This window comes from Oncorhynchus keta, chromosome 6 (assembly GCF_023373465.1).
Source record: "Oncorhynchus keta strain PuntledgeMale-10-30-2019 chromosome 6, Oket_V2, whole genome shotgun sequence".
In the NCBI taxonomy this organism is placed as follows: domain Eukaryota; kingdom Metazoa; phylum Chordata; class Actinopteri; order Salmoniformes; family Salmonidae; genus Oncorhynchus; species Oncorhynchus keta.
Genome location: NC_068426.1, coordinates 17,420,362 through 17,448,099, shown reverse-complemented (window position 1 = coordinate 17,448,099; position 27,738 = coordinate 17,420,362). Strand labels below are relative to the sequence as shown.

At 43.9% G+C, this 27,738-nt stretch overlaps 1 protein-coding gene and 1 long non-coding RNA gene across 6 annotated transcripts; one reads left to right on the top strand and one right to left on the bottom strand.

Moving 5' to 3' along the window:
• Nucleotides 1-14: 14 nt before the first annotated feature.
• LOC118385091 (ribosomal protein S6 kinase alpha-4-like) lies at nucleotides 15-27,521 on the top strand. Its single transcript, XM_035771942.2, has 18 exons — nucleotides 15-1,025; nucleotides 1,620-1,691; nucleotides 1,898-1,965; nucleotides 2,071-2,221; nucleotides 3,686-3,801; nucleotides 3,971-4,078; nucleotides 4,316-4,396; nucleotides 4,528-4,631; nucleotides 4,995-5,145; nucleotides 5,261-5,422; nucleotides 20,314-20,439; nucleotides 21,484-21,617; nucleotides 22,336-22,429; nucleotides 23,683-23,853; nucleotides 24,221-24,412; nucleotides 24,512-24,680; nucleotides 25,870-26,033; nucleotides 26,729-27,521. Exons 1-18 carry the CDS (start codon nucleotides 932-934, stop codon nucleotides 26,951-26,953), a joined length of 2,382 nt encoding a protein of 793 aa, XP_035627835.1. The 5' UTR covers nucleotides 15-931; the 3' UTR covers nucleotides 26,954-27,521.
• On the bottom strand, nucleotides 22,475-23,666 carry LOC127930740 (uncharacterized). Of its 5 annotated transcripts, none has more exons than XR_008139152.1 (4): nucleotides 23,244-23,666; nucleotides 22,944-23,033; nucleotides 22,584-22,883; nucleotides 22,475-22,523 (listed from the first exon to the last, which is right to left on the bottom strand). It is a non-coding gene; the product is annotated as an uncharacterized LOC127930740 (long non-coding RNA). The 5 variants fall into 5 exon arrangements; XR_008139156.1 differs by lacking the exon at nucleotides 22,475-22,523 and having other exon boundaries at nucleotides 22,571-22,793; nucleotides 22,824-22,883; XR_008139154.1 differs by lacking the exon at nucleotides 22,475-22,523 and having other exon boundaries at nucleotides 22,571-22,883; nucleotides 22,914-23,033.
• Nucleotides 27,522-27,738: the final 217 nt, after the last annotated feature.

Here is a 27,738-nt window from a genome sequence, read left to right as displayed (position 1 = left end):
CAAAAAGTTCCTAAAACTGTGACATTGCGGCTTCCGTACTATGGACTACTACAGCCACAACATCAACTAACTACCTAAACCTACTTTTACAATCATTGTTGTCAAATAACTTCAAAAGTGGTATATCTTCAGCGTGTGTCACATCCTATCTGGACGAAATAGCATAAAATAGGTATTCGCAACATGCTAGCTATAAATAGTACGCTTGATATGAAATTAAAATTAACCGACAATCAGCAAGCTGGCTAACGTTAGCTAGCTCTGACAGGACAGCTAGCTTTCTAGTTAGCTAATGACGTTAACAGTTTGGTTGTGAAGTTGCCGAGGTTTTACATAGTTTTGACGTATTACTGAAGGTTAGTTAACTAGCTATAATTGTCTATAACCGGTTAGCGTAGCTACAAATGAGTAGCTAGCTAGTGGCTCATTTCAGTTTGTCAAAAATATTGTTGCAAAAGGTAGCTAGCTAGCTAGCAAGAGATAGGCCACTCGCTACTATGTAGCCAGTTTAATGCTGTCTGGTCAGTTCGGCGCTATATTGTAATCAAATCAGTGCTAGAGAGATCAGCAGCAGTTAACGTTAGTCTGTTGTAGTAGGCAATAACATCCTAATGGACACCGTTATCTAGCTAGCAACAGACGTACGATTCTGGTTTATTATTAGTTCAGTGTTAGCTAGTATTTTCGTTTTAGTAGTAGATTAGGCAGAACAGCGGGATGTCTAGGGGATTAAGTCTAGCAATGATATTGTTTAGAAAATAAAACGACAAAACTATGTTTATAATGCATGCAACGGCTCCCAAATTAATTCGTACATAAGGCTACATTTGTTATTTTCTTTGACTACATAAAATCTAACGCGGTTATTATACAAAACACTTCAGCTAAATCGGTTTATTTATTTTGAAGAGTAGCCACATAAACATTTGAAATGTCTGGAGACGGCTCGGATAGTAGTAGTAGCGAGGACTCCGATACTGGGATCCGGAGGAAAGCCTGCACTGTCAAACATGAGATCACCAATGGTAAGTAACCATCAAAGTAAACTACTGTTTCATAATGTATTATTTGAACCTGTCAAAGGATTTGAATATGTTATACACTTTGGGTAAATGTTGCCAATCAAGTATTTCAGTGAATGAATAGAACAGGCTTCCCCAATTCAAGTCGATGGTGGACTGGCGGACATTGCAGGTGTACCCATGGGAGTAAAGCAGGAAGTAAAAGCAGGAAGTGTACCCTTCAATATGTGCTTTGCTTTGTTGATTAATTCTACTGACGTTACAAAAAATACATTCCATTGCATGAGCCACATCTGTTAACATAATTTGAATGAACATTATGCATTTTCATGGAAATTATTGCATCATAATACCAGGCAGCCTCTGTGAGTGTACCCATGAGTTTAACAGTCAAATTGCAGCGGTTAGAGGTTCCTAGTTCTATGACCCGACACCTGGGATCACAGCAATGAATGAATGCAAGCAGACCATCAATGTTTGTTGTGGTGTCACAAAATATTTACAGTTTACTGTGCTCAGCTGTGTTTCCTCAGTGTGTGTGTGCACGAGCGTGTGTTGTGCGTAAGCACTGATACTGTACTCTTTCCCCCATGCCAGCGAACCTCACGGGCCATACTGAGAGAGTGGGCATGGAGAACTTTGAGCTTCTCAAAGTCTTGGGCACAGGAGGTGAGTCTCACTGTGCCGATCTGGGGTTCATAGCATAGGGTCATGGTGTTATTGGAGACCTGGATAACTTTATTTTACCGTCTATTTTTTGTAGAACATTTAGAATAAATTATATTAAATGTAGTGCAGGCTCCTGGGTGGGTGGTAGTGGCTACAATCAAATGTGATGCAGAGTTTTCCATTCTGTGCTGTGTGTCTCTGTCTAGCCTATGGGAAAGTGTTTCTGGTCAGAAAGAACAGTGGTCATGATGAAGGGAAGCTGTATGCCATGAAGGTGAGTCTCTGTGACATTGGTCCAAAGACAACCCAAGCATTGACATTGTCTGATGTAGGGAGAATTTATGGGCGGGTTGACTGACTGTTGATGATTATGTCTCAGGTGTTGAAGAAAGCAGCCATCGTTCAGAAGGCAAAGACTGCAGAGCATACACGTACAGAGAGACAGGTGCTGGAGCACATCCGCCAGTCCCCGTTCCTGGTCACACTGCACTACGCCTTCCAGACCCAGACTAAGCTCCATCTTATCTTGGGTGAGCGCTGGGTCAAAAAGACCCATACATGGAACACTCCGGCTATGATCTTGAAGTGCTGAAAGTGTATCTTTCTGTGTGTATACTAGAGGTTGACCGATTATGATTTTTCACCGCCGATACCGATTATTGGAGGACCCCAAAAAAGCTGATACCGATTAATCGGTCCATTTTTTTATTTGTAATAATGACAATTACAACAATACTGAATTAACACTTATTTTAACTTAATATAAAACATCAATAATATCAATTTAGCCTCAAATAAATAATGAAACATGTTCAATTTGATATAAATAATGCAAAAAAAAGTGTTGGAGAAGAAAGTAATATGTGCCATGTAAAAATGTTTGCCATGTAAAATATGTGCCATGTAAAAAAGGCTAACGTTTAAGTTCCTTGCTCAGAACATGAGAACATATGAAAGTTGGTGGTTCCTTTTAACATGAGACTTCAATATTCCAAGGTAAGAGGTTTTAGGTTGTAAGTAATATAGTATTTATAGGACTATTTCTCTCTATACCATTTGTATTTCATATACCTTAAGTATTGCCTGTGTAACAGTATAGCTTCCGTCCCCCTCCTCGCCCCTACCTGGGCTCGAACCAGGAACACATCGACAACAGCCACACTCGAAGCATCGTTACCCATCGCTCCACAAAAGCCACGGCCCTTGCAGCGCAAGGGGAATAACTACTCCAAGTCTCAGAGCGAGTGATGTTTGAAACAGTATTAGCGCACACCCAGCTAACTAGCTAGCCATTTCACATTGGTTACACCAGCCATTAGGCGGATAGGCTTGAAGTCATAAACAGCGCTGTGTTTGCGAAGAGCTGCTGGCAAAATGCACAAAAGTGCTGTTTGAATGAATGATTACGGGCCTGCTGCTGCTCAGTCAGACGGCTCTATCAAATCAGACTTAATTATAACATAATAACAAACAGAAATACGAGCCGTTGGTCATTAATATGATAGAATCCGGAAACTATAATTTTGAAAACAAAACGTTTATTATTTCAGTGAAATACGGAACCGTTCGGTATTTTATCTAACGGGTGGCATCCCTAAGTCTAAATATTCTTGTTACGTTGCACAACCTTCAATGTATGTCATAATTATGTAAAATTCTGGCAAATTAGTTTGCAATGAGCCAGGCAGCCCAAACTGTTGCATATACCCTGACTCTGCGTGCAATGAACGCAAGAGAAATTACACAATTTCACCTGGTTAATATTTCCTGCTAAACTGGATTAGTAGTTATAACTAGTGATTATGATTGATTGTTTTCATAAGATAAGTTTAATGCTAGTTAGCAATTTACCTTGGCTTTCACTGCTTTTGCTTAACAGGCAGGATACTCGTGGAGTGCAATGTTTAGAGCGTTGGACTAGTTAACTGTGCGGTTGCAAGATTGAAACCCCTGAGTTGACAAGGTGAAAATCTGTCTTTCTGCCGTGTGTGTAGACTATGTGAGCGGAGGGGAGATGTTCACACACTTGTACCAGCGAGATCACTTCTCTGAGGAAGAGGTGCGGATTTACATCGGGGAGATTATCCTGGCCCTGGAGCACCTCCACAAGGTATGTTATCGAGCATTTCTGTCCTTTACATTACTTGGCAGATATTCCATTCTATTTACTTCCAACATGTTAATCTTACATCATTACGTGAAGGCTAGATTCTATCCTTTCTCTGTTAATCATATGTTATCCTGTGTATGTAACTTCCTGTTCGGTATGATTCTCACAGCTGGGCATCGTGTACCGGGACATCAAGTTAGAGAACATCCTCTTGGACAGCGAGGGACATTTAGTGCTGACAGATTTTGGGCTCAGCAAAGAGTTCCTGGAGGAGGAGGTATGTAAAAAAAAAAAAAGGAAACCCTTTTTCATTGATGCTTCTATTTGTGTGGACGCAATCTGTGCATGTATGTATCCATGCATATATTTTTGTCACTACAGACTAGTCTTATCTGGTTTTCAGGGATACATCTAATTCAATCTAGCTTCCTTTTCCGCTGAAAACTGCATTCTTTTACACCTGCTACATTAGGTTACTACAGACTGAGTCATGTGTTTATTTTCCCCACTACAGAAGGAAAGGACGTATTCGTTCTGTGGCACCATAGAGTACATGGCTCCAGAGATCATCAGGGGGAAGTCTGGTCATGGAAAGGTAAGAGTTAACGCATCACACAGGGAGAGAACTTTGGACAAGCGCTGTGAGCTACAGCATTTTATTACACATCAATTACTGTAGAACACAGAGTCATCTTTGGTTTATTTTATCATCCTTCCTTTCTCCAGTCGGTAGATTGGTGGAGTCTGGGGATCCTGATGTTTGAGTTACTGACGGGGGCGTCACCATTCACCTTGGAGGGGGAGAGGAACTCCCAGAGTGAGGTGTCCAAGTGAGTGCTGTGTGTCATCCATCCCTCCTCACAAACACTGGTTCCGTCCCACTCTTTCATCATTGTCTATGGCCCTCGGCAACTTATCAAAATAATGACATCTATTGTAAAGGTGGCTCGTTCCACCCTCTCTTTTAGCTTACTGTCTGAATACAATAACAAAGAAATGAGTTGTGCTGCGTCCTTTGTGTAACAAAGCCTGCAGCTTAATTAGATATTCTGTTAATGTGTTGCTTTGCAATCGTGTTCTTTATGGCCATAATGGTTGGCTTATAATTAGGGCTGGGTTTACACAGTGTATACAGTGATTGTTCTACCCGCTTTCTCTTTTTCGTTCCTCCCCCCTTCCTGCTCTTCTCTCAGGCGCATCTTACATTGTGAGCCGCCGTTCCCCTCTATGATCGGCGCCGTGGCTCAGGACCTGTTGAGGAAGCTGTTGGTCAAAGACCCCCACAAGAGACTGGGCTCTGGGCCCCGAAGGGCCGAAGACATCAAGACTCATGCCTTCTTCAAGGTGCTCGTCTTCACTCCTGCTTTGTCTCTAGGCCCATCTCACTCCCTCTCTTTATCTTCCAACTACCACACACACACACTCTCACCATTCTCTTTCCATTGCTCTATATTCATAGGGTCTCAGTTGGTCAGACCTGGCTGAGAAGAAGGTAGTCAGCCCATTCAAACCAGAGATCAGGAGTGAGCTGGATACAGGAAACTTTGCTGAGGAGTTCACTGGCATGAATCCTCTCTACTCTCCAGCCAGCACCCCACCAAGCACTGATCGACTGTTCCAGGTACCCCTTATACCCTACCTTCTGCAATATGCAGAATACATACTCTGTGCCTACACTGTCACAGGAAGACACCTTTTGATAGTCCCTCCACAAATAAGACTATTCTTATTATGGTAGGAGACTATAACACAGTGTTAAGTACCTCAATGGACCGTAAAGGAAATCACTCTACAAACTATCATCACCGTGCCCTTAAGGAAATCACAAATATTATGGACACATTAGAAATAGTGGATATTTGGAGACTAAAAAACCCTGACCTAGTGAGATATACATGGAGGAGACTTAATCAAGCTAGTCGTCTTGACTACTTTCTTGTCTCGTTGTCTCTTGCATTAAAGGTTAAAAAAACTTTAATAGGAGACAGAATGCGATCGGATCATCATCTAATTGGCCTTCACATAACTCTTATAGAATGTCCATGTGTACGGGGATATTGGACATTTTAAGTTTACTGGAGTACAAATTATTTTTAACTAAGACAGAATAATTTATAACAGAATTTTTCCAATATAATATAGGAACAGCAAATCCACTTATTGTTAGGCATACCTTTAAATGTACCATCGGAGGTCATTCAATTCATTATTCATCAATAATAAAAAAGCAGTTTCTGGCTAAAGAGACTAGACTAACAAGGGAAATACATAAACTAATAGTACAGGTAGATAGCAATACAAACGATACAACAGTGCAGGGGTTCTTAAACATTTTCAGCCTGGGACCCAAATGAGAAATTCTGTGTTTTCCTGGGACCCAAGCTTACAAAAACATGTAACTACGTAAATATCAATACTTTTCATTGCCCTTATGACCATTAACAAATGCAACATAGACAAAGAACAATTTAATTAAATACCCATATAAAATAGCTATTCATGTTTATTTTTCCCCATTAAAAAGCTCTTACATATGTGTCTAGGTTGGACCTGTTGCTGTTAAAATACAATAATTCACTGCAATAAACTGATTGATCACATCACACAGATGTAGACCATAAAACACACACACAGTCCTAATGAATGGTGTGTGACTGGTTGAAGTTTTCAACAAGCAGGTCTATTCTGGGATCAGTTTTTGTCAGTTGAGAACCCTGACTCTCACAGGTATGGGGTGCCAAACTGGATCAGAACATCTACTACTTTTCCGTCAGTTTCTCAGCCTCAAAAAGCATCTTGTGTCTAGCAGTGTATTCCAGTTCAGAATGAAAATTATTGCGTGTATTTTAACAGCAACAGAGACACAACTGCTAAGCAGAGAGGACACTGAACAGAGAGTAGAGACACCGCTGCTAAGCAGAGAGGACACTGAACAGAGAGTAGAGACACCGCTGCTAAGCAGAGAGGACACTGAACAGAGAGTAGAGACACCGCTGCTAAGCAGAGAGGACACTGAACAGAGAGTAGAGACACCGCTGCTAAGCAGAGAGGACACTGAACAGAGAGTAGAGACACCGCTGCTAAGCAGAGAGGACACTGAACAGAGAGTAGAGACACCGCTGCTAAGCAGAGAGGACACTGAACAGAGAGTAGAGACACCGCTACTAAGCAGAGAGCACACTGAACAGAGAGTAGAGACACCGCTGCTAAGCAGAGAGGACACTGAACAGAGAGTAGAGACACCGCTGCTAAGCAGAGAGGACACTGAACAGAGAGTAGAGACACCGCTGCTAAGCAGAGAGCACACTGAACAGAGAGTAGAGACACCGCTGCTAAGCAGAGAGGACACTGAACAGAGAGTAGAGACACCGCTGCTAAGCAGAGAGCACACTGAACAGAGAGTAGAGACACCGCTGCTAAGCAGAGAGGACACTGAACAGAGAGTAGAGACACCGCTGCTAAGCAGAGAGGACACTGAACAGAGAGTAGAGACACCGCTGCTAAGCAGAGAGGACACTGAACAGAGAGTAGAGACACCGCTGCTAAGCAGAGAGGACACTGAACAGAGAGTAGAGACACCGCTACTAAGCAGAGAGCACACTGAACAGAGAGTAGATACACCGCTGCTAAGCAAAGAGGACACTGAACAGAGAGTAGAGACACTGCTGCTAAGCAGATAGCGCACTGAACAGAGAGTGCAGTTGCACTTGGCCAAAGTCAATTCCAGTAATTAAATAATTATAAATGTACTCTGACACCTTGTGACCCACCATTAACAGGTCTGCGACCCACTTTGGGTCACGACCCATACTTTAAGAAAGGCTGCTCCAGAGATACAAAATAAATTAAAGGAAAAACAAAAAGAACTTGTGGAACTTATTCAAGAACAATCTAATGTAATCTATTAAAAAAATAAAGCATACTGGATGGAATATGGAGAAAAATGCACAAAATACTTCCTGAATCTCCAGCAGAAACTCATTACTGAAGACGGAGTCATCTATGATTCTCCAAATGATATTTTAAAAGAGGAAGCTAAATATTTCAAGCAGATATTCTCTTTTCCATCTCATCCTCTCCCACTGATTGAAGAATTCTTTCTAAATAATACAAAACATTTAAAATTAATAACTGTACAGAAAGATCAGTGCGAAGGCCAAATTACAGAGGAATAGGCCTGGTATTTATAGCGGATTCTGAAAAGGCATTTGATAAAGTAAGACTGGATTTAATTTATAAATGACTGGATTTTTTTTCAATTTCGGTGATTCTCTTATAAAATGGGTAAAAGTAATATATAGCAACCCCAGGTGTAAAATAGTAAATAACCCCTACTTCTCAGAGAGTTTTGAATTGGATTAAATAAATGTATCACTAGTCACTTTAAACAATGCCACTTTTATATAATGTTTACATACCCTACATTACTCATCTCATATGTATATACTGCATTCTATGCCATCTACTGCATCCAGCCTATGCTGGTCGGCCATCACTCATCCATATATTTATATGTACATATTCTTATTCATTCCTTTACACTTGTGTGTATAAGGTAGTTATTGTTAGATTACTTGTTAGATATTACTGGATGGTCGGAACTAAAAGCACACGCATTTCGCTACATTCGCATTAACATCTGCTAACCATGTGTATGTGACCAATAAAATTTGATTTAATTTTGAATTGTTAAGTGGAGTTAAACAAGGGTGTCCTCTGTCACCATATCTATTCGTTATGGCCATCGAAATGCTAGCTATTAAAATCAGATCCAATAACATTAGAGGATTAGAAATCAAAGGCTAAATAACAAAGGTGTCTATGTATGCAGATGACTCAAGTTTTATATTAAGTCTACAAGCTAGATCCCTGCTATGTCTCATTGAAGATCTAGATAACTTTTATGGACTCTCTGGACTAAAAACCTAATTATGATAACTGTACAATATTACGTATTGGATCTTTTAAAAGCACAACTTTTACATTACCCAGCAGTTTACCTATAAAACGGGCTGCCAGTGAAGTAGCCATACTTGGTATTCATATCACAAAATATATAAATAAGCTCTCCACAATGAATTTCAATAGAAAACTTGTAGACAAGATCCTGCAACCATGAAGAGGTAAATACCTGTCTATTTATGGAAAAGATTGCCCTGATTTAACTCCTTAGTCATATCTCAGTTTACTCACTTACTTATGGCACTGCCTACTCCTGATGCTTTGTTTTTCAAATGATATGAGCTAAAAAATACTTTGCTTTATCTGGGACACTACACCAGACAAAATAAAGCGTTCTTATCTATATAATGAATTGGGTGGGTTGAGATTATTAAATATAAAAGCACTAAACCTCTCTCTAAAAGCTTCACTTATTCAAAAGTTTTACTTGAACCCAAAACGGTTCTCAAGTAGATTACTAAGAAAAGCTCGTCCATTGTTTAAAAATGTCCTTTGTGCAGATTGCCACGTCTCATTTTCGATTAATGGAAAATGATACTTCTTTTCAAAGTATCTCTCTTAAAGAAGCATTGCAGAGCTGGCTACAATTTCATCCCCCTGAAAAGATAGAACAAATATTACAACAAATTTTATGGCTGAACTCAAATGTGCTGGTTGATAAAATACCTATTTATGGAAAGGGTATTTTGTTCTTAAATTATATTGTAAATTGGAATGGTAGAGTTATGTCTTTCATGGAGTTATCAGAATTATAATATAATAATAATAATCATTATCAGAATTGTATGGGAAGGTCTGCTCAATCCAAGAGTACAACCAATTGATTACAGCATTACCCCCAAAATGGAGGAGGCTGGTGGCAGCTGGAGGAGGTAGGGAACTGGTCTTTCTGCCCACTTTAAAGGATCAAAACTTGCGGAGGAATAAAACTATCATCAATAGGAAAGTATACCAGTTTCATTTGAGGACCAGAATGTTGACAACTGTGCCATACAGATTGCAAAATAGTTGGGAAGAGATTTGTGATGTACCGATTCCATGGTCCAGGGTGTATTAGTTGATATACAGTGCCTTGCGAAAGTATTCGGCCCCCTTGAACTTTATTGGATATTTCAAACTTTTTTAACAAATCAAAAACCGAAAAATTGGGCGTGCAAAATTATTCAGCCCCTTTACTTTCAGTGCAGCAAACTCTCTCCAGAAGTTCAGTGAGGATCTCTGAATGATCCAATGTTGACCTAAATGACTAATGATTATAAATACAATCCACCTGTGTGTAATCAAGTCTCCGTATAAATGCACCTGCACTGTGATAGTCTCAGAGGTCCGTTAAAAGCGCAGAGAGCATCATGAAGAACAAGGAACACACCAGGCAGGGCCGAGATACTGTTGTGAAGAAGTTTAAAGCCGGATTTGGATACAAAAAGATTTCCCAAGCTTTAAACATCCCAAGGAGCACTGTGCAAGCGATAATATTGAAATGGAAGGAGTATCAGACCACTGCAAATCTACCAAGACCTGGCCGTCCCTCTAAACTTTTAGCTCATACAAGGAGAAGACTGATCAGAGATGCAGCCAAGAGGCCCATGATCACTCTGGATGAACTGCAGAGATCTACAGCTGAGGTGGGAGACTCTGTTCATAGGACAACAATCAGTCGTATATTGCACAAATCTGGCCTTTATGGAAGAGTGGCAAGAAGAAAGCCATTTCTTAAAGATATCCATAAAAAGTGTTGTTTATTGTATGCCACAAGCCACCTGGGAGACACACAAACATGTGGAAGAAGTGACCAGGTGGCGAATCGCATCTCTGCATGTCTGGCAGACATATCAGGATCACCACCTCAAGCTGAACCTCAGCAAGACGGAGCTCCTCTTCCTCCCGGGGAAGGACTGCCCGTTCCATGATCTCGCCATCACGGTTGACAACTCCATTGTGTCCTCCTCCCAGAGCGCTAAGAACCTTGGCGTGATCCTGGACAACACCCTGACGTTCTCAACTAACATCAAGGCGGTGTCCCGTTCCTGTAGGTTCATGCTCTACAACATCCGGACCCTGCCTCACACAGGAAGCGGCGCAGGTCCTAATCCAGGCACTTGTCATCTCCCGTCTTGATTACTGCAACTCGCTGTTGGCTGGGCTCCCTGCCTGTGCCATTAAACCCCTACAACTCATCCAGAACGCCGCAGCCCGTCTGGTGTTCAACCTTCCCAAGTTCTCTCACGTCACCCCGCTCCTCCGCTCTCTCCACTGGCTTCCAGTTGAAGCTCGCATCCGCTACAAGACCATGGTGCTCGCCTACGGAGCTGTGAGGGGAACGGCACCTCAGTACCTCCAGGCTCTGATCAGGCCCTACACCCAAACAAGGGCACTGCGTTCATCCACCTCTGGCCTGCTCGCCTCCTACCACTGAGGAAGTACAGTTCCCGCTCAGCCCAGTCAAAACTGTTCGCTCTCTGGCCCCCAATGGTGGAACAAACTCCCTCACGACGCCAGGACAGCGGAGTCAATCACCACCTTCCGGAGACACCTGAAACCCCACCTCTTCAAGGAATACCTAGGATAGGGTAAGTAAGGGTAGGTAATCCTTCTCCCCCAACAAGATTTAGATGCAAGTGGCTGTTCCACTGGTTGTCATAAGGTGTATGCCAATTTGTAAGTCGCTCTGGATAAGAGCGTCTGCTAAATGACTTAAATGTAAATGTAAATGGAAGAAGGTGCTCTGGTCAGATGAAACCAAATTGAACGTTTTGGCAACAATGCAAAACGTTATGTTTGGCGTAAAAAAGCAACACAGCTCATCACCCTGACCACACCATCCCCACTGTCAAACATGGTGGTGGCAGCATCATGGTTTGGGCCTGCTTTTCTTCAGCAGGGACAGGGAAGATGGTTAAAATTGATGGGAAGATGGATGGAGCCAAATACAGGACCATTCTGGAAGAAAACCTGATGGAGTTTGCAAAAGACCTGAGACTGGGACGGAGATTTGTCTTCCAACAAGACAATGATCCAAAACATAAAGCAAAATCTACAATGGAATGGTTCAAAAATAAACATATCCAGGTGTTAGAATGGCCAAGTCAAAGTCCAGACCTGAATCCAATCGAGAATCTGTGGAAAGAACTGAAAACTACTGTTCACAAATGCTCTCCATCCAACCTCACTGAGCTCGAGCTGTTTTGCAAGGAGGAATGGGAAAAAATTTCAGTCTCTCGATGTGCAAAACTGATAGAGACATACGCCAAGCGACTTACAGCTGTAATCGCAGCAAAAGGTGGCGCTACAAAGTATTAACTTAAGGGGGCTGAATAATTTTGCACGCCCAATTTTTCAGTTTTTGATTTGTTAAAAAGTTTGAAATATCCAATAAATGTCGTTCCACTTCATGATTGTGTCCCACTTGTTGTTGATTCTTCACAAAAATACAGTTTTATATCTTTGTTTGAAGCCTGAAATGTGGCAAAGGTCGCAAAGTTCAAGGGGGCCGAATACTTTCGCAAGGTACTGTATAAAACGACATTCAAGACTTTGTCCATTTCAGCTAAAATTATTATATAGAATTCTTGCCACCAACAAAATCTTGAATATTTGGGGCATAAAATCATCCAAGCTCTGCAGATTTTGTTGTGAGGATACAGAATCAATAGACCATTTATTTTGGTATTGCCCTCAGTTAGGTAGCCTGTTTCTGGTCTCAGGTTCAGGAATGGCTGAAAATGCATACTGTAGCATTGATCTAAAATTGACCCTAGCAATAGTACTGTTGAAAGACCGGGCCAGTCAATTACTTATATACTAATACTCTTAGTAAAAGTATTTATCTTCACCTCACAATCTGTGAATTCTTTTCGATAAGATAGATTGAAATTGTACGTAAAACATCACAGCATAGTTGAAAGATATATACAGTAGGGCAAAAAGTAGTTAGTCAGCCACCAATTGCGCAAGTTCTCCCACTTAAAAGATGAGAGAGGCCTGTAATTTTCATCATAGGTACACTTCAAATATGACAGACAAATGATAGAAAAAAATCCAGAAAATCACATTGTAGGATTTCTAATGAATTTATTTGCAAATTATGGTGGAAAATAAGTATTTGGTCAATAACAAAAGTTTATCTCAATACTTTGTTTAATACCTTTGTTGGCAATGACAGAGGTCAAATGTTTTCTGTAAGTCTTCACAAGGTTTTCACACACTTGCTGGTATTTTGACGCATTCCTCCATGCAGATCTCCTCTAGAGCAGTGATGTTTTGAGGCTGTTGCTGGGCAACACGGACTTTCAACTCCCTCCAAAGATTTTCTATGGGGTTGAGATCTGGAGACTGGCTAGGCCACCCAGGACCTTGAAATGCTTCTTACGAAGCCACTCCTTCGTTGTCTCGGGCGGTGTGTTTGGGATCATTGTCATGCTGAAAGACCCAGCCACGTTTCATCTTCAATGCCCTTGCTGATGGAAGGAGGTTTTCACTCGAAATCTCACGATACATGGCCCCATTCATTCTTTCCTTTACACGGATCAGTCGTCCTGGTCCCTTTGCAGAAAAACAGCCCCAAAGCATGATGTTTCCACCCCCATGCTTCACAGTAGGTATGGTGTTCTTTGGATGCAACTCAGCATTCTTGTCCTCCAAACACGACGAGTTGAGTTTTTACCAAAAGTTATATTTTGGTTTCATCTGACCATATGACATTCTCCCAATCTTCTTCTGGATCATCCAAAGGCTCTCTAGCAAACTTCAGACGGGCCTGGACATGTACTGGCTTAAGCAGGGGGACACGCCTGGCACTGCAGGATTTGAGTCCTGGCGGCGTAGTGTGTTACTGATGGTAGGCTTTGTTACTTTGGTCCCAGCTCTCTGCAGGTCATTCACTAGGTCCCCCGTGTGGTTCTGGGATTTTTGCTCACCGTTCTTGTGATCATTTTGACCCCACGGGGTGAAATCTTGCGTGGAGCCCCAAATCGAGGGAGATTATCAGTGGTCTTGTATGTCTTCCATTTCCTAATAATTGCTCCCACAGTTGATTTCTTCAAACCAAGCTGCTTACCTATTGCAGATTCAGTCTTCCCAGCCTGGTGCAGGTCTACAATTTTGTTTCTGGTGTCCTTTGACAGCTCTTTAGTCTTGGACATAGTGGAGTTTGGAGTGTGACTGTTTGAGGTTGTGGACAGGTGTCTTTTATACTGATAACAAGTTCAAACAGGTGCCATTAATACAGGTAATGAGTGGAGGACAGAGGAGCCTCTTAAAGAAGAAGTTACAGGTCTGTGAGAGCCAGAAATCTTGCTTGTTTTGTAGGTGACCAAATACTTATTTTCCACCATAATTTGCAAATAAATTCATAAAAAATCCTACAATGTGATTTTCTGGATTTTTCTAACCTCATTTTGTCTGTCATAGTTGAAGTGTACCTATGATGAAAATTACAGGCCTCTCTCATATTTTTAAGTGGGAGAACTTGCACAATTGGTGGCTGACTAAATACTTTTTTGCCCCACTGTATGTTGCGTAGAAATCCGAAGAGGGTGGCCAGCACAGATAGGTGGGATGGGCTGAGGGTTGGGATGTGGAATTGGAGACAAGTGGGAGTGGAGTTGCTTGGCAGGAGATAGAATGATGGTCAAAAATAAAGTATAAAACATAATAAAAAGTTTGAACGACACTGATGGACAGCGTTTTTACAGCTAATGCTGGTTTGCCTGAGGCTGATGCTGATGTTTGTACACATGCATATACACACACTCATTCAAATACACTCATACACAGACACACACATATGTAAATAGTGCCAGACATGCACTCAAATATACACAGTTGGCCTTGCTGTTTTGATTTAAGTTGTCCTTGATGTCCTTTGTTTAGTTTTTTGCATTGTTTTCTGTTTACTTTTGTCTTTCTTTTTTCTGATGAGCTCATTTTCTTGGTTGTTGGTGCATAGAGGGTGTTCTTGGGGGTGGTGGATGGAATTAATTAGGTTTTTTGTTTGATTTTTCTTGGGAGGGGTGATTGTGGGATGGGTCTGGTTGAGGGACAGCTGTGGTGAACTGTGGGAGGATCTTGGAGGGTTTGTGTCCCCGTTTTTGAATGGGAGTCTGTTGGGTGATTGGTGTGATGTACCGTCATTTCCGGACTATATTCCCGCTTTCACAAGATTCATGCCGCCAAAAATCTGAGCACCGTCACATAATGTGACGTAAATCGAGCTCGAACTTGCCATCATTCTGATTACGGTAGTCATTTTGTCACCCTCATCATGGCAAAGACACGGAGAAATGCATATGATGCAGCTTTCAAGTTGAAGGCAATCGATCTGGCTGTTGGAAAAAGAAATAGAGCTGCTGCACGGGAGCTTGGCCTTAATGAGTCGATGATAAGACGTTGGAAAGCAGCGTGAGGAACTGACTCAGTGCAAAAAGACAACAACAGCTTTCAGAGGGAAGAAAAGCAGATGGCCCAAAGTATTTGCAGCCACTGACATCAGTGTAAATCGTGCGCTCCTTGTTCAGTGGGAGGCTTGGATGACAAGTGGGAGAAATCCTTCACTAAAACGGGCCGCAGGCGAAGAGCATCTTATGGTCAAGTCTGCCAGTGGGTCCTGACAGTGTGGAGCATTGTCAAAAAATCCACTATCATCAACGGGTTTTGAAAGGCTGGACTGCTGCGTGTTGAAGGGGCAGCATTTTATTTTATTTTTTATTTCACCTTTATTTAACCAGGTAGGCTAGTTGAGAACAAGTTCTCATTTGCAACTGCGACCTGGCCAAGATAAAGCATAGCAGTGTGAACAGACAACACAGAGTTACACATGGAGTAAACAATTAACTAGTCAATAACACAGTAGAAAAAAATGGGCAATCTATATACAATGTGTGCAAAAGGCATGAGGAGGTAGGCGAATAATACAATTTTGCAGATTAACACTGGAGTGATAAATGATCAGATGGGCATGTACAGGTAGAGATATTGGTGATATTGGTGTGCAAAAGAGCAGAAAAGTAAATAAATAAAAACAGTATAAAAACAGTATGGGAATGAGGCAGGTGAATAAGGGTGAGCTATTTACCTATAGACTATGTACAGCTGCAGCGATCGGTTAGCTGCTCGGATAGCTGATGTTTGAAGTTGGTGAGGGAGATAAAAGTCTCCAACTTCAGCGATTTTTGCAATTGCCCAGTCACAGGCAGCAGAGTACTGGAACGAAAGGCGGCCAAATGAGGTGTTGGCTTTAGGGATGATCAGTGAGATACACCTGCTGGAGCGCGTGCTACGGATGGGTGTTGCCATCGTGACCAGTGAACTGAGATAAGGCGGAGCTTTACCTAGCATGGACTTGTAAATGACCTGAGCCAGTGGGTCTGGCGACGAATATGTAGTGAGGGCCAGCCGACTAGAGCATACAAGTCGCAGTGGTGGGTGGTATAAGGTGCTTTAGTGACAAAACGGATGGCACTGTGATAGACTGCATCCAGTTTGCTGAGTAGAGTGTTGAAGCCATTTTGTAGATGACATCGCCGAAGTCGAGGATCGGTAGGATAGTCAGTTTTACTAGGGTAAGCTTGGCAGCGTGAGTGAAGGAGGCTTTTGTTATTCTGGATTTGATTTTTGATTGGAGATGTTTGATGAGTCTGGAAGGAGAGTTTGCAGTCTAGCCAGACACCTAGGTACTTATAGATGTCCACATATTCAAGGTTGGAACCATCCAGGGTGGTGATGCTAGTCGGGCATGCAGGTGCAGGCAGCGATCGGTTGAAAAGCATGCATTTGGTTTTACTCGCGTTTAAGAGCAGTTGGAGGCCACGGAAGGAGTGCTGTATGGCATTGAAGCTCGTTTGGGTTTGATAGCACAGTGTCCAATGACGGGCCGAAAGTATATAGAATGGTGTCGTCTGCGTAGAGGTGGATCAGGGAATCGCCCGCAGCAAGAGCAACATCATTGATATATACAGAGAAAAGAGTCGGCCCGAGAATTGAACCCTGTGGCACCCCATAGAGACTGCCAGAGGACCGGGACAGCATGCCCTCTGATTTGACACACTGAACTCTGTCTGCAAAGTACCAGAACCAGGCAAGGCAGTCATCCGAAAAACCGAGGCTGTTGAGTCTGCCGATAAGAATTTGGTGATTGACAGAGTCGAAAGCCTTGCGAGGTCGATGAAGACGGCTGCACAGTACTGTCTTTTATCGATGGCGGTTATGATATCATTTAGTACCTTGAGTGTGGCTGAGGTGCACCCGTGACCGCTCGAAACCAGATTGCACAGCGGAGAAGGTACGGGGGGATTCGAGATGGTCAGTGACCTGTTTGTTGACTTGGCTTTTTCAAGACCTTAGATAGGCAGGGCAGGATGGATATAGGTCTATAGCAGTTTGGGTCCAGGGTGTCTCCTCCTTTGAAGAGGGGATGACTGCGGCAGCTTTCAATCCTTGGGGATCTCAGACATATGAAAGAGAGGTTGAACAGGCTGGTGATAGGGGTTGCGACAATGGCGGCAGATAGTTTCAGAAATAGCGGGTCCAGATTGTCAAGCCCAGCTGATTTGTACGGGTCCAGGTTTTGCAGCTCTTTCAGAACATCTGCTATCTGGATTTGGGTAAAGGAGAACCTGGAGAGGCTTGGGTGAGGAACTACGGGGGCGGAGCTGTTGGCCGAGGTTGGAGTAGCCAGGCGGAAGGCATGGCCAGCCGTTGAGAAGTGCTTATTGAAGTTTTCGATAATCATGGATTTATCGGTGGAGACCGTGTTTCCTAGCCTCAGTGCAGTGGGCAGCTGAGGAGGTGCTCTTGTTCTCCATGGACTTCACAGTGTCCCAGAACTTTTTGGAGTTGGAGCTACAGGATGCAAACTTTTGCCTGAAGAAGCTGGCCTTAGCTTTCCTGACTGACTGCGTGTATTGGTTCCTGACTTCCCTGAACAGTTGCATATCACGGGGCTATTCGATGCTATTGCAGTCCGCCACAGGATGTTTTTGTGCTGGTCGAGGGCAGTCAGGTCTGGGGTGAACCAAGGGCTGTATCTGTTCTTGGTTCTGCATTTTTTGAACGGAGCATGCTTATCCAAAATGGTGAGGAAGTTACTTTTAAAGAATGACCAGGCATCCTCAACTGACGGGATGAGGTCAATGTCCTTCCAGGATACACGGGCCAGGTCGATTAGAAAGGCCTGCTCACAGAAGTGTTTTAGGGAGCGTTTGACAGTGATGAGGGGTGGTCGTTTGACTGCGGCTCCGTGGCGGATACAGGCGATGAGGCAGTGATCGCTGAGATCCTGGTTGAAGACAGCGGAGGTATATTTGGAGGGCCAGTTGGTCAGGATGACGTCTATGAGGGTGCCCTTGTTTACAGAGTTAGGGTTGTACCTGGTGGGTTCCTTGATGATTTGCGTGAGATTGAGGGCATCTAGCTTAGATTGTAGGACTGCCGGGGTGTTAAGCATATCCCAGTTTAGGTCACCTAACAGGACAAACTCTGAAGCTAGATGGGGGCGATCAATTCACAAATGGTGTCCAGGGCACAGCTGGGAGCTGACGGGGGTCGGTAGCAGGCGGCAACAGTGAGAGACTTGTTTCTGGAGAGTAATTTTCAAAATTAGTAGTTCAAACTGTTTGGGTATGGACCTGGAAAGTATGACATTACTTTGCAGGCTATCTCTGCAGTAGACTGCGACTCCGCCCCTTTGGCAGTTCTATCTTGACGGAAGATGTTATAGTTGGGTATGGAAATCTCTGAATTTTTGGTGGCCTTCCTGAGCCAGGATTCAGACACGGCAAGGACATCAGGGTTAGCAGAGTGTGCTAAAGCAGTGAGTAAAACAAACTTAGGGAGGAGGCTTCTGATGTTGACATGCATAAAACCAAGACTTTTTCGATCACAGAAGTCAACAAATGAGGGTACCTGGGGACATGCAGGGCCTGGGTTTACCTCCACATCACCCGCGGAACAGAGAAGGAGTAGTATGAGGGTGCGGCTAAAGGCTATCAAAACTGGTCGCCTAGAGCGTTGGGGGCAGAGGATAAGAGGAGCAGGTTTCTGGGCATGGTAGAATATATTCAGGGCATAATGCGCAGACAGGGGTATGGTGGGGTGCGGGTACAGCGGAGGTAAGCCCAGGCACTGGGTGATGATGAGAGGTTGTATCTCTGGACATGCTGGTTGTAATGGGTGAGGTCACCGCATGTGTGGGGGTGGGACAAAGGAGGTAACAGGGGTATGCAGAGTGGATCTAGGGGCTCCATTGTGAACTAAAACAATGATAACTAACCTGAACAACAGTATACAAGGCATATTGACATTTGGGAGAGACATACAGCGAGGTATACAGTAATCACAGGTGTTGAATTGGGAAAGCTAGCTAAAAACAGTAGGCGAGGCTAATCAGCTAGCACAACAAACAGCAGGTAAAATGGCGTTGACTAGGCAACTGGGTCGACAGATAAAACAAACAAGCAGAATGGAGTACCGTGATTAATGGACAGTCCAGCGTGCCAGCTATGTAGCCAAGAGATCAGTGTCCAGGGGGCAGCGGTGGATGGGCAGGGAAGCTGGGCTGGCGAGTGTTATCCAGGTTTAGAAAAAAAAAACTAACAATGACTAAATAGCTTGTAGCTAGTTAGCTGGTTAGCGTCTGGAGGTTCTTGAGTGTGTCATAAAAATAAAATAAAAATTAAAGGTGATAGCGATTCCGTATCACAGTGGGTGATGCAGGTTTCGGAAGGTATAAACAAAAAATAAAAATCAAAGAGAGATAGAAAGTAAATGGGTTCAGAGTGTTTAGAACGCAGTGAGCCAGATGGTTAGCAGGCCTGTGCTAACAAGCTAACAGTTCGTAGGCCCGGGCTAGACAAGCTAACCGTTAGCAGGCCGAATTAGCAAGCAGGGAGATAGCGAGGGCTAGAGAGCTAACCTTTGGGGGACGTCGCGATGGGGTGAGTCTGTTTATTCCTCTTCTTGCGGTGACATCGACAGACCGGTTGTGGGCCCGGGTAATTGTAGCCCAGGATTATGCTACAGGAGCTCTAATGCGCTGGGTGAGCTGGAGACACAGCGTTTCAGAAAGCTCGCGGGCCTTGGCCAGCAGATGGATCTTTGGCGATGTCGCATGAGCTCAGCGGGGTATTTGCCTCCGGATGAAAGTGACGAGAGCGATAATGAAAATGATCCAACATCGGATGAAGCAATTCTGAGGCTATTCAACTCCGACACCGAAGATGACAACTTCAGTGGTTTCAGTGCACAGGAGGAGGAAGATAGTGACCAATGACTTTCTTGGTAGGCCACTGTTTAATTTTTGTTATAAGCCGTGTTTCGTTTAAAGGCTGTGTAAAGTTCATTTGTTTCAATGAACCGGTAAGCACCTGCGGCTTATAGACATGTGCGGCTTATTTATGTACAAAATACATATGTTTTTATAATTCAGTGGGTGCGGTTTATATTCAGGTGCGCTTAATAGTCCAGCAATTACGGTAGTTGTTGAGCGGCTTCACTGCAAGTATATTGTATGTTTTGGATTTTCAATAAAATAAAAAGACTTCTCTTCCATTTCAGGGCTATTCTTTCGTTGCTCCCTCCATTCTGTTCAACAAGAACGTGGTGATGGGGGACTTCATGGAGGGCCAGATGGGAGCAGAGCGACCGGGATCATCCACTGTCCGTCGCAGTGCTATGTTAGCGGTATGGATCTAGTCCTCACATGGCTGTAGGAAAGCTAGTGCTATGTTAGCGGTATGGAACTAGTCCTCACATGGCTGTAGGAAAGCTAGTGCTATGTTAGCGGTATGGAACTAGTCCTCACATGGCTGTAGGAAAGCTAGTGCTATGTTAGCGGTATGGAACTAGTCCTCACATGGCTGTAGGAAAGCTAGTGCTATGTTAGCGGTATGGAACTAGTCCTCACATGGCTGTAGGAAAGCCAGTGCTATGTTAGCGGTATGGATCTAGTTCTCACATGGCTGTAGGAAAGCCAGTGCTATGTTAGCGGTATGGATCTAGTCCTCACATGGCTGTAGGAAAGCCAGTGCTATGTTAGAGGTATGGAACTAGTCCTGACCGGGCTGTAGGAAGCCAGTGCTATGTTAGCGGTATGGAACTAGTCCTCACATGGCTGTAGGAAAGCTAGTGCTATGTTAGCGGTATGGCTCTAGTCCTCACATGGCTGTAGGAAAGCTAGTGCTATGTTAGCGGTATGGAACTAGTCCTCACATGGCTGTAGGAAAGCTAGTGCTATGTTAGCGGTATGGAACTAGTCCTCACATTTACATTTAAGTCATTTAGCAGACGCTCTTATCCATGGCTGTAGGAAAGCCAGTGCTATGTTAGCGGTATGGAACTAGTCCTCACATGGCTGTAGGAAAGCCAGTGCTATGTTAGCGGTATGGAACTAGTCCTGACCGGGCTGTAGGAAAGCCAGTGCTATGTTAGCTGTATGGAACTAGTCCTCACATGGCTGTAGGAAAGCCAGTGCTATGTTAGCGGTATGGTACTAGTCCTCACATGGCTGTAGGAAAGCCAGTGCTATGTTAGAGGTATGAAACTAGTCCTGACCGGGCTGTATGAATGTTGTTAGGTGAATGTATTATGTCAGGTCTTGCTGGCCTGAGCTCAATCTGTGCTGCTTTAATCAATATCCGTCCAGCCAGCAATTTAAATATTTAATTTGGACACATTCTACAGTTTCCTGTGCAGTTGTATTTGACTTCCCTCTCTTGTCCTCTGCAGGACTCTACGTTCTTCCAGCTGTATGAGCTGTGCCTGCAGGGGGCGCCCCTGGGCGAGGGCAGCTTCTCTGTGTGCAGGAAGTGTCGACACCACCAGAGTGGCCATGAGTACGCCGTTAAGATCATCAGCCGCAGGTGAGTCAGCCGGGGTGTGGCGATGGCTGAGACTCTGTCACTCGCTAATGCAATGTGTCATTATTACACCAGCATGATGAATTACACACTTCACGCTGCTGTGTTTTAATGCCTATTCCATGGCATTTTGTTTTTTATTTTTATTTTAAGGGGGTAGGGCGCTTTGCATTACCAACCACAGCATTTTTCAGACCAGTTAGTACATACTAGCAACACGCATAACCACCAAACCAGACAGGCAAATTCAGGGAAGCTAAGACAATCCAAGCCAAGGACAAATCATCTTAAATCTACAGTTTTATATAGAGCCATAGCTAAATTGAACTCTTTACCAATCCATACTTCTCAGGCAAAAAGTAAATCCACCTTCAAGAAAAAAATAAAAACGCATCCATCTAATGTGACCATATGACTGGACAGGAAATAGAAAGCATCAACTGAATGTTAAATGTGTTTCCTGTCAGGTATTTTAATTGTCTGTATTGTCTATTTGTTGAATATTTGTGAAGTCTTGATTTGTGTTTGTAATGTCTTGTTAATTGGTGTTGGACCCCAGGAAAATTAGCTAGCAGTACGGTGTTAGCTAATGGTGATCCTTATAAAAGTACAACAAAAGAAATGACCACAGCTGTTTCATAGGCTGTTTGGCGCACTGAGGTGCTTTGTGTTGTTGACCTTTAATGTGTGAATGCCTCTCTCTCTCTCTCCTGCTTGTTAGAATGGAAGTGAACACTCAGAGGGAGATTGCTGCCCTCAGGCAGTGTGAGGCTCACCCCAACATTGTCAAACTGCATGAGGTCTACACTGATCAGGTACAGAAGGATGATATTATGCACATGCACACACCTTCAAGCACTAACAACTACATGCACACACCTTCAAGCACTAACAACTACAGGCACACACCTTCAAGCACTAACAACTACATGCACACACCTTCAAGCACTAACAACTACATGCACACACCTTCAAGCACTAACAACTACAGGCACACACCTTCAAGCACTAACAACTACAGGCACACACCTTCAAGCACTAACAACTACAGGCACACACCTTCAAGCACTAACAACTACAGGCACACACCTTCAAGCACTAACAACTACAGGCACACACCTTCAAGCACTAACAACTACAGGCACCCACCTTCAAGCACTAACAACTACAGGCACACACCTTCAAGCACTAACAACTACAGGCACGCACCTTCAAGCACTAACAACTACAGGCACACACCTTCAAGCACTAACAACTACAGGCACACACCTTCGAGCACTAACAACTACAGGCACGCACCTTCAAGCACTAACAACTACAGGCACCCACCTTCAAGCACTAACAACTACAGGCACACACCTTCAAGCACTAACAACTACAGGCACACACCTTCAAGCACTAACAACTACAGGCACACACCTTCAAGCACTAACAACTACAGGCACCCACCTTCGAGCACTAACAACTACAGGCACACACCTTCAAGCACTAACAACTACAGGCACCCACCTTCAAGCACTAACAACTACAGGCACCCACCTTCGAGCACTAACAACTACAGGCACACACCTTCAAGAACTAACAACTACAGGCACCGACCTTCAAGCACTAACAACTACAGGCACCCACCTTCAAGCACTAACAACTACAGGCACACACCTTCAAGCACTAACAACTACAGGCACACACCTTCAAGCACTAACAACTACAGGCACACAACTTCAAGCACTAACAACTACATGCACACAACTTCAAGCACTAACAACTACAGGCACACACCTTCAAGCACTAACAACTACAGGCACCCACCTTCGAGCACTAACTACAGGCACTTTCTTTCTCTTCTCCTTGGCTGTGTTTACTTACAAGGTTTCAGGTCTTGAATCACAATAATGTTTGATATTTGGGGTATTTATTGGGGAACTTCATCAATCATGCAGCAATAATATTTTCTCATCATACAACCTTATTATTTTCTCTCTCCCCACCCCCTCTTTTCCATCCTCCCTCCCCCCACCTCCTTCTCTTTCCCCATCCTCCCTCCTTCTCTCTCCCTCCTCTCTCTCAGTTCCATACGTACCTGGTGATGGAGCTGCTGCGTGGGGGGGAGCTGCTGGAGAGGATCAAGAAGAAGAAGCTGTTTGGGGAATCAGAGGCCAGTCAGCTGCTCAGGAGCCTTGTGTCAGCTGTTGGCTTCATGCACGAGGCTGGAGTGGTGCATAGAGACCTCAAACCAGAGGTGGGCCAACAGACAGACACAGACAGTGAGAGAGAGGGAGTCTAAATATATTCTATAGAAATGTATGGCCCGAAATAAGTCATTGAGTTTGCTGCAATTAGTACTCTGTACCAACCAAAGCCTGTAGCCAGTGAGTATGATGAGATCAAAGTCTTTAGCAATGCTGTAAAAACCACTAAGCATGGCCTATCAGGTTTATGATTTTATTTTGTTGGTTCAGGCTCAAATAAATTGACATTTGTTGCTCCATTACATCAGCCAATGACTGTAACCTTCTGTTGACTGTGTTGTTCCTGCACGGCCCACTCACTTCTTTCTCGCTCGCTCGCTCGCTCTCTCTCTTTCTCTTTCCTTTTCTCTTTTTCAGAATGTGCTGTTTGCAGACGAGGGGGAGGACTCGGTGCTGAAGGTGATAGATTTTGGTTTTGCCCGGCTGTGCCCTGCGGGCAGCGCCCCCCTGCAGACTCCCTGCTTCACACTGCAGTACGCTGCTCCTGAGCTCTTCCACAGCACCGGTTACGACCAGGCCTGCGACCTCTGGAGCCTTGGGGTCATCCTGGTACTTACTCTCCCAACCTGACTCTGTAATGTGTCATTAGTAAAACCAATTATCGTTACGTTATTAATGACTGTGTGTGTCCGTCCGTCCGTCCGGCAGTACACCATGCTGTCAGGACAGGTGCCCTTCCAGAGTAAGCAGCAGCAGCGAGCGGGGATGACCTCATCTTATGCTGCTGACATCATGCATAAAATTAAAGAGGGAGACTTCTCGTTGGCTGGAGAAGCCTGGAAGGGTGTGTCAGGGGAGGCTAAAGAGCTTGTGAAAGGTATGTTCTGCATCCCTTACATTATCCTTATTCACTCATTGACATGATCCAAATCACATTTTATTTGTCACATGTGCCGAATACAACAGGTGTAGGTAGAGCTTACAGTGAAATGCTTACTTACAAGCCCTTAACCCACAATGCTTTTTTAAAAAAAAAATGTAAGTGTCAAGTAACAAATAGAAAATAAAAAGTAACACCTAGAAAATAAAAAGTAACAAAAAATTAAACAATAACAGTCAAATAACAATAGCAAGGCTATATACAGGGATGTGCGGGGGCACCGGTTAGTTGAGTTAATTGAGGTAATATGTACATGTAGGTAGAGTTAAAGTAAATATGCAAAGATAATAAACAGAGAGTAGCAGCAGCGTAAAAGAGGGGTCTGGGTAGCCCTTTGATTAGCTGTTCAGGAGTCTTATGACTTTGGGGTAGAAGCTGTTAAGAAGCCTTTTGGACTTGGCGCTCTGGTACCGCTTGCTGTGCGGTAGCAGAGATAACAGACTAGGGTGGCTGGAGTCTTTGACAATATTTAGGGCTTTCCTCTAACACCGCCTGGTATAGAGGTCCTGGATGGCAGGAAGCTTGGCCCCAGTGATGTACTGGGCCGTACGCACTACCTGTAGTGCCTTGCGGTCGGAGGCCAAGCAGTTGCCATGCCAGGCAGTGATGCAACCAATCAGGATGCTCTCGATAGTGCAGCTGTAGAACCTTTTGAGGATCTGAGGACCAATGCTAAAACTTTTCAGTCTCCCGAGGGGGAATAGGTTTTGTCGTGCCCTCTTCACGACTGTCTTAGTGTGTTTGCACCATGTTAGTTTGTTGGTGATGTGGACACCAAGGAACTTGAAGCTCTCCACCCTGCTCCACTCTAGCCCCGTCAATGAGAATGGGGGGCGTGCTCGGTCCTCCTTTTCCTGTAGTCGACAATCATCAATCAATCACGATGCAATTATTCCTTCTTCATTCACTCAATCTTTTATCTGTCCCTTCCCTGCCCTCACTCACGTTCCTCTTTTCTGTCATGCTTTCTCTGCCCCTCCCTGCTCCTTCCTTTCCTCTCTCTCTCTTTCTTCTAAACTAACCCCCCTCCCTTCCCAACCTTTCATATTTTTCATTTTTGCTTTCCCTCCCTACTTCCTTCCCTCCCTAACTCTTCTAAACCTCCTTCCTTCCTGTTTGTGTTCAGGGCTTCTGACGGTGGATCCAGAGAGGCGTCTCAAGCTATCTGCTCTGAGAGAGAACAGCTGGCTGCAGGGCGGGGCTATCCTATCCTCCACCCCCCTCTGCACCCCAGATGTGCTAGAGTCCAGCGGCCCCATCGTCCGCTCCTATGTCAACGCCACCTACAAGGTAATGGAATTCCAGTGGGAAGAAAGTATACATTTTCTATAACCAGTAGATTACATTCCTTGTTCTTTTATTTATATATATTTTTTGAATCTCCCAATCAAATCAAAGTTTATTTGCCATGTGCAGAGTATAGCGTATTGTACGCATTACAATTAAATGGTTACTCACTCGCCAGCTCTCCTCTTCAACAGTGCAACATCTATAAAAAAAGTATTCAATCAAAAGTAAAAGTTGGAGTAAAACAAAATAGAGAACACAATATAAAAAAGCACTATAGGAATATAATAAAGGGTATGCGCAATATAATGACAATAGAGAAATAACGACAATAGAGAAATATAATGGATGTGTATATGCGTTGTAATAGAATAGGTAGGTTATATTTAAGCAGTTAGGCCAGAGGTGTGGTATATGGCCAATATACCACTGCTAAGGGCTGTTCTTCAGCACGGCGGAGTGCCTGGACACAGCCCTGAGCCGTGGTATATTGGCCATATACCACAAACCCCAGAGGTGTCTTATTGCTATTATAAACTGGTTACCAACGTAATTAGAGCAGTAAAAATAAATGTTTTGTTGTATCCGTGGTAAACGGTCTGATAAACCACGGCTGTCAGCCAATCAGCATCCAGAGCTCAATTCACCCAATTTAGAATATTGTATGTACTATTGTATGTACATCCTCTCTCCATTAGGCGTTCAACAAGGGGAAGAGGGAGGGCTTCTTTCTGAAGAGTGTTGACAACGCCCCCCTTGCAAAGCGACGCAAGCTCAAGATGACAAGTACAGGTGTGGAGACTCGACGGAGCTCCTCTTGCTCATCCTCTTCTTCCTCTTCCTCAGCTGCCTCTGCCGCTGCAACAAACTCAAAAACACAGCCACCACACCAAACTCTGCCCCCGAAGCTAGAAAAGCACTAGAAGGGGAGGAGGGGGAAGAGTGGGAGGAATAAAGTTAGAAGAAGGAAGCACATTAATTCAGATATGACAGATTGGGATACTGTCTCTGAAAGACCAGAGATGACTTGATTCGAATTCCAAAGTCATCTAGAATCTCCAAATTCTAAGTCTAAGAGCTTATTTATGAACCAACTAAGAGACTAGTTAAATATTTAAGGATTCACCTCCCTGTTTTCTAGAAAGACGATGCTTTTTGCATTGTCATAATGATGCAATGACTTTATCTATATGTGTTTATACCATTTGCAGTAAACTGCAGTAGCTTGTACCATCTCATTAAATTTTCTCAAGAAATTAACTAACATGTAATTTCTTGAATGGAAATAAGCTTTAGACCAGTGTTTTCATAACTCTGGTCTAGAGGATAAATATCAGTATGGTAGGTTATGGAAGACTATTGGCTTTAAGGTCATACTAAGGAAGGTTTCAGTCACCTTGCCAGTGTGATGATGATGAGCATGCAGTTATCCTGATGTTAACATGTTCTCAGTACCAGAGGAAGGGAGGGAGGCAGGGTGGAGGGAGGGAGGCAGGCGGGAGGGAGGGAGGCATGGTGGAGGGAGGGAGTGAGGCATGGTGGAGGGAGGCAGGCGGGAGGGAGGGAGGGTGGGAGGCAGGATGGAGGGAGGCATGGTGGAGGGAGGGAGGGAGGGAGGCAGGATGGGAGGGAGGGAGGGTGGGAGGGAGGGAGGGAGGGAGGCAGGCAGGCGGGAGGGAGGGAGGGAGGCAGGGTGGAGGGAGGGAGG

What these genes read in the sequence shown, in the direction of transcription:
- LOC118385091 (XM_035771942.2), top strand. Translation starts at nt 932, where the DNA reads ATGTCTGGAGACGGCTCGGATAGTAGTAGTAGCGAGGACTCCGATACT. An exon ending in GGAAGTCTGGTCATGGAAAG is followed by an intron (nt 4,397 to 4,527) that starts GTAAGAGTTAAC and finishes TCCTTTCTCCAG; the next exon opens with TCGGTAGATTGGTGGAGTCT. An exon ending in AGACTCATGCCTTCTTCAAG is followed by an intron (nt 5,146 to 5,260) that starts GTGCTCGTCTTC and finishes CTATATTCATAG; the next exon opens with GGTCTCAGTTGGTCAGACCT.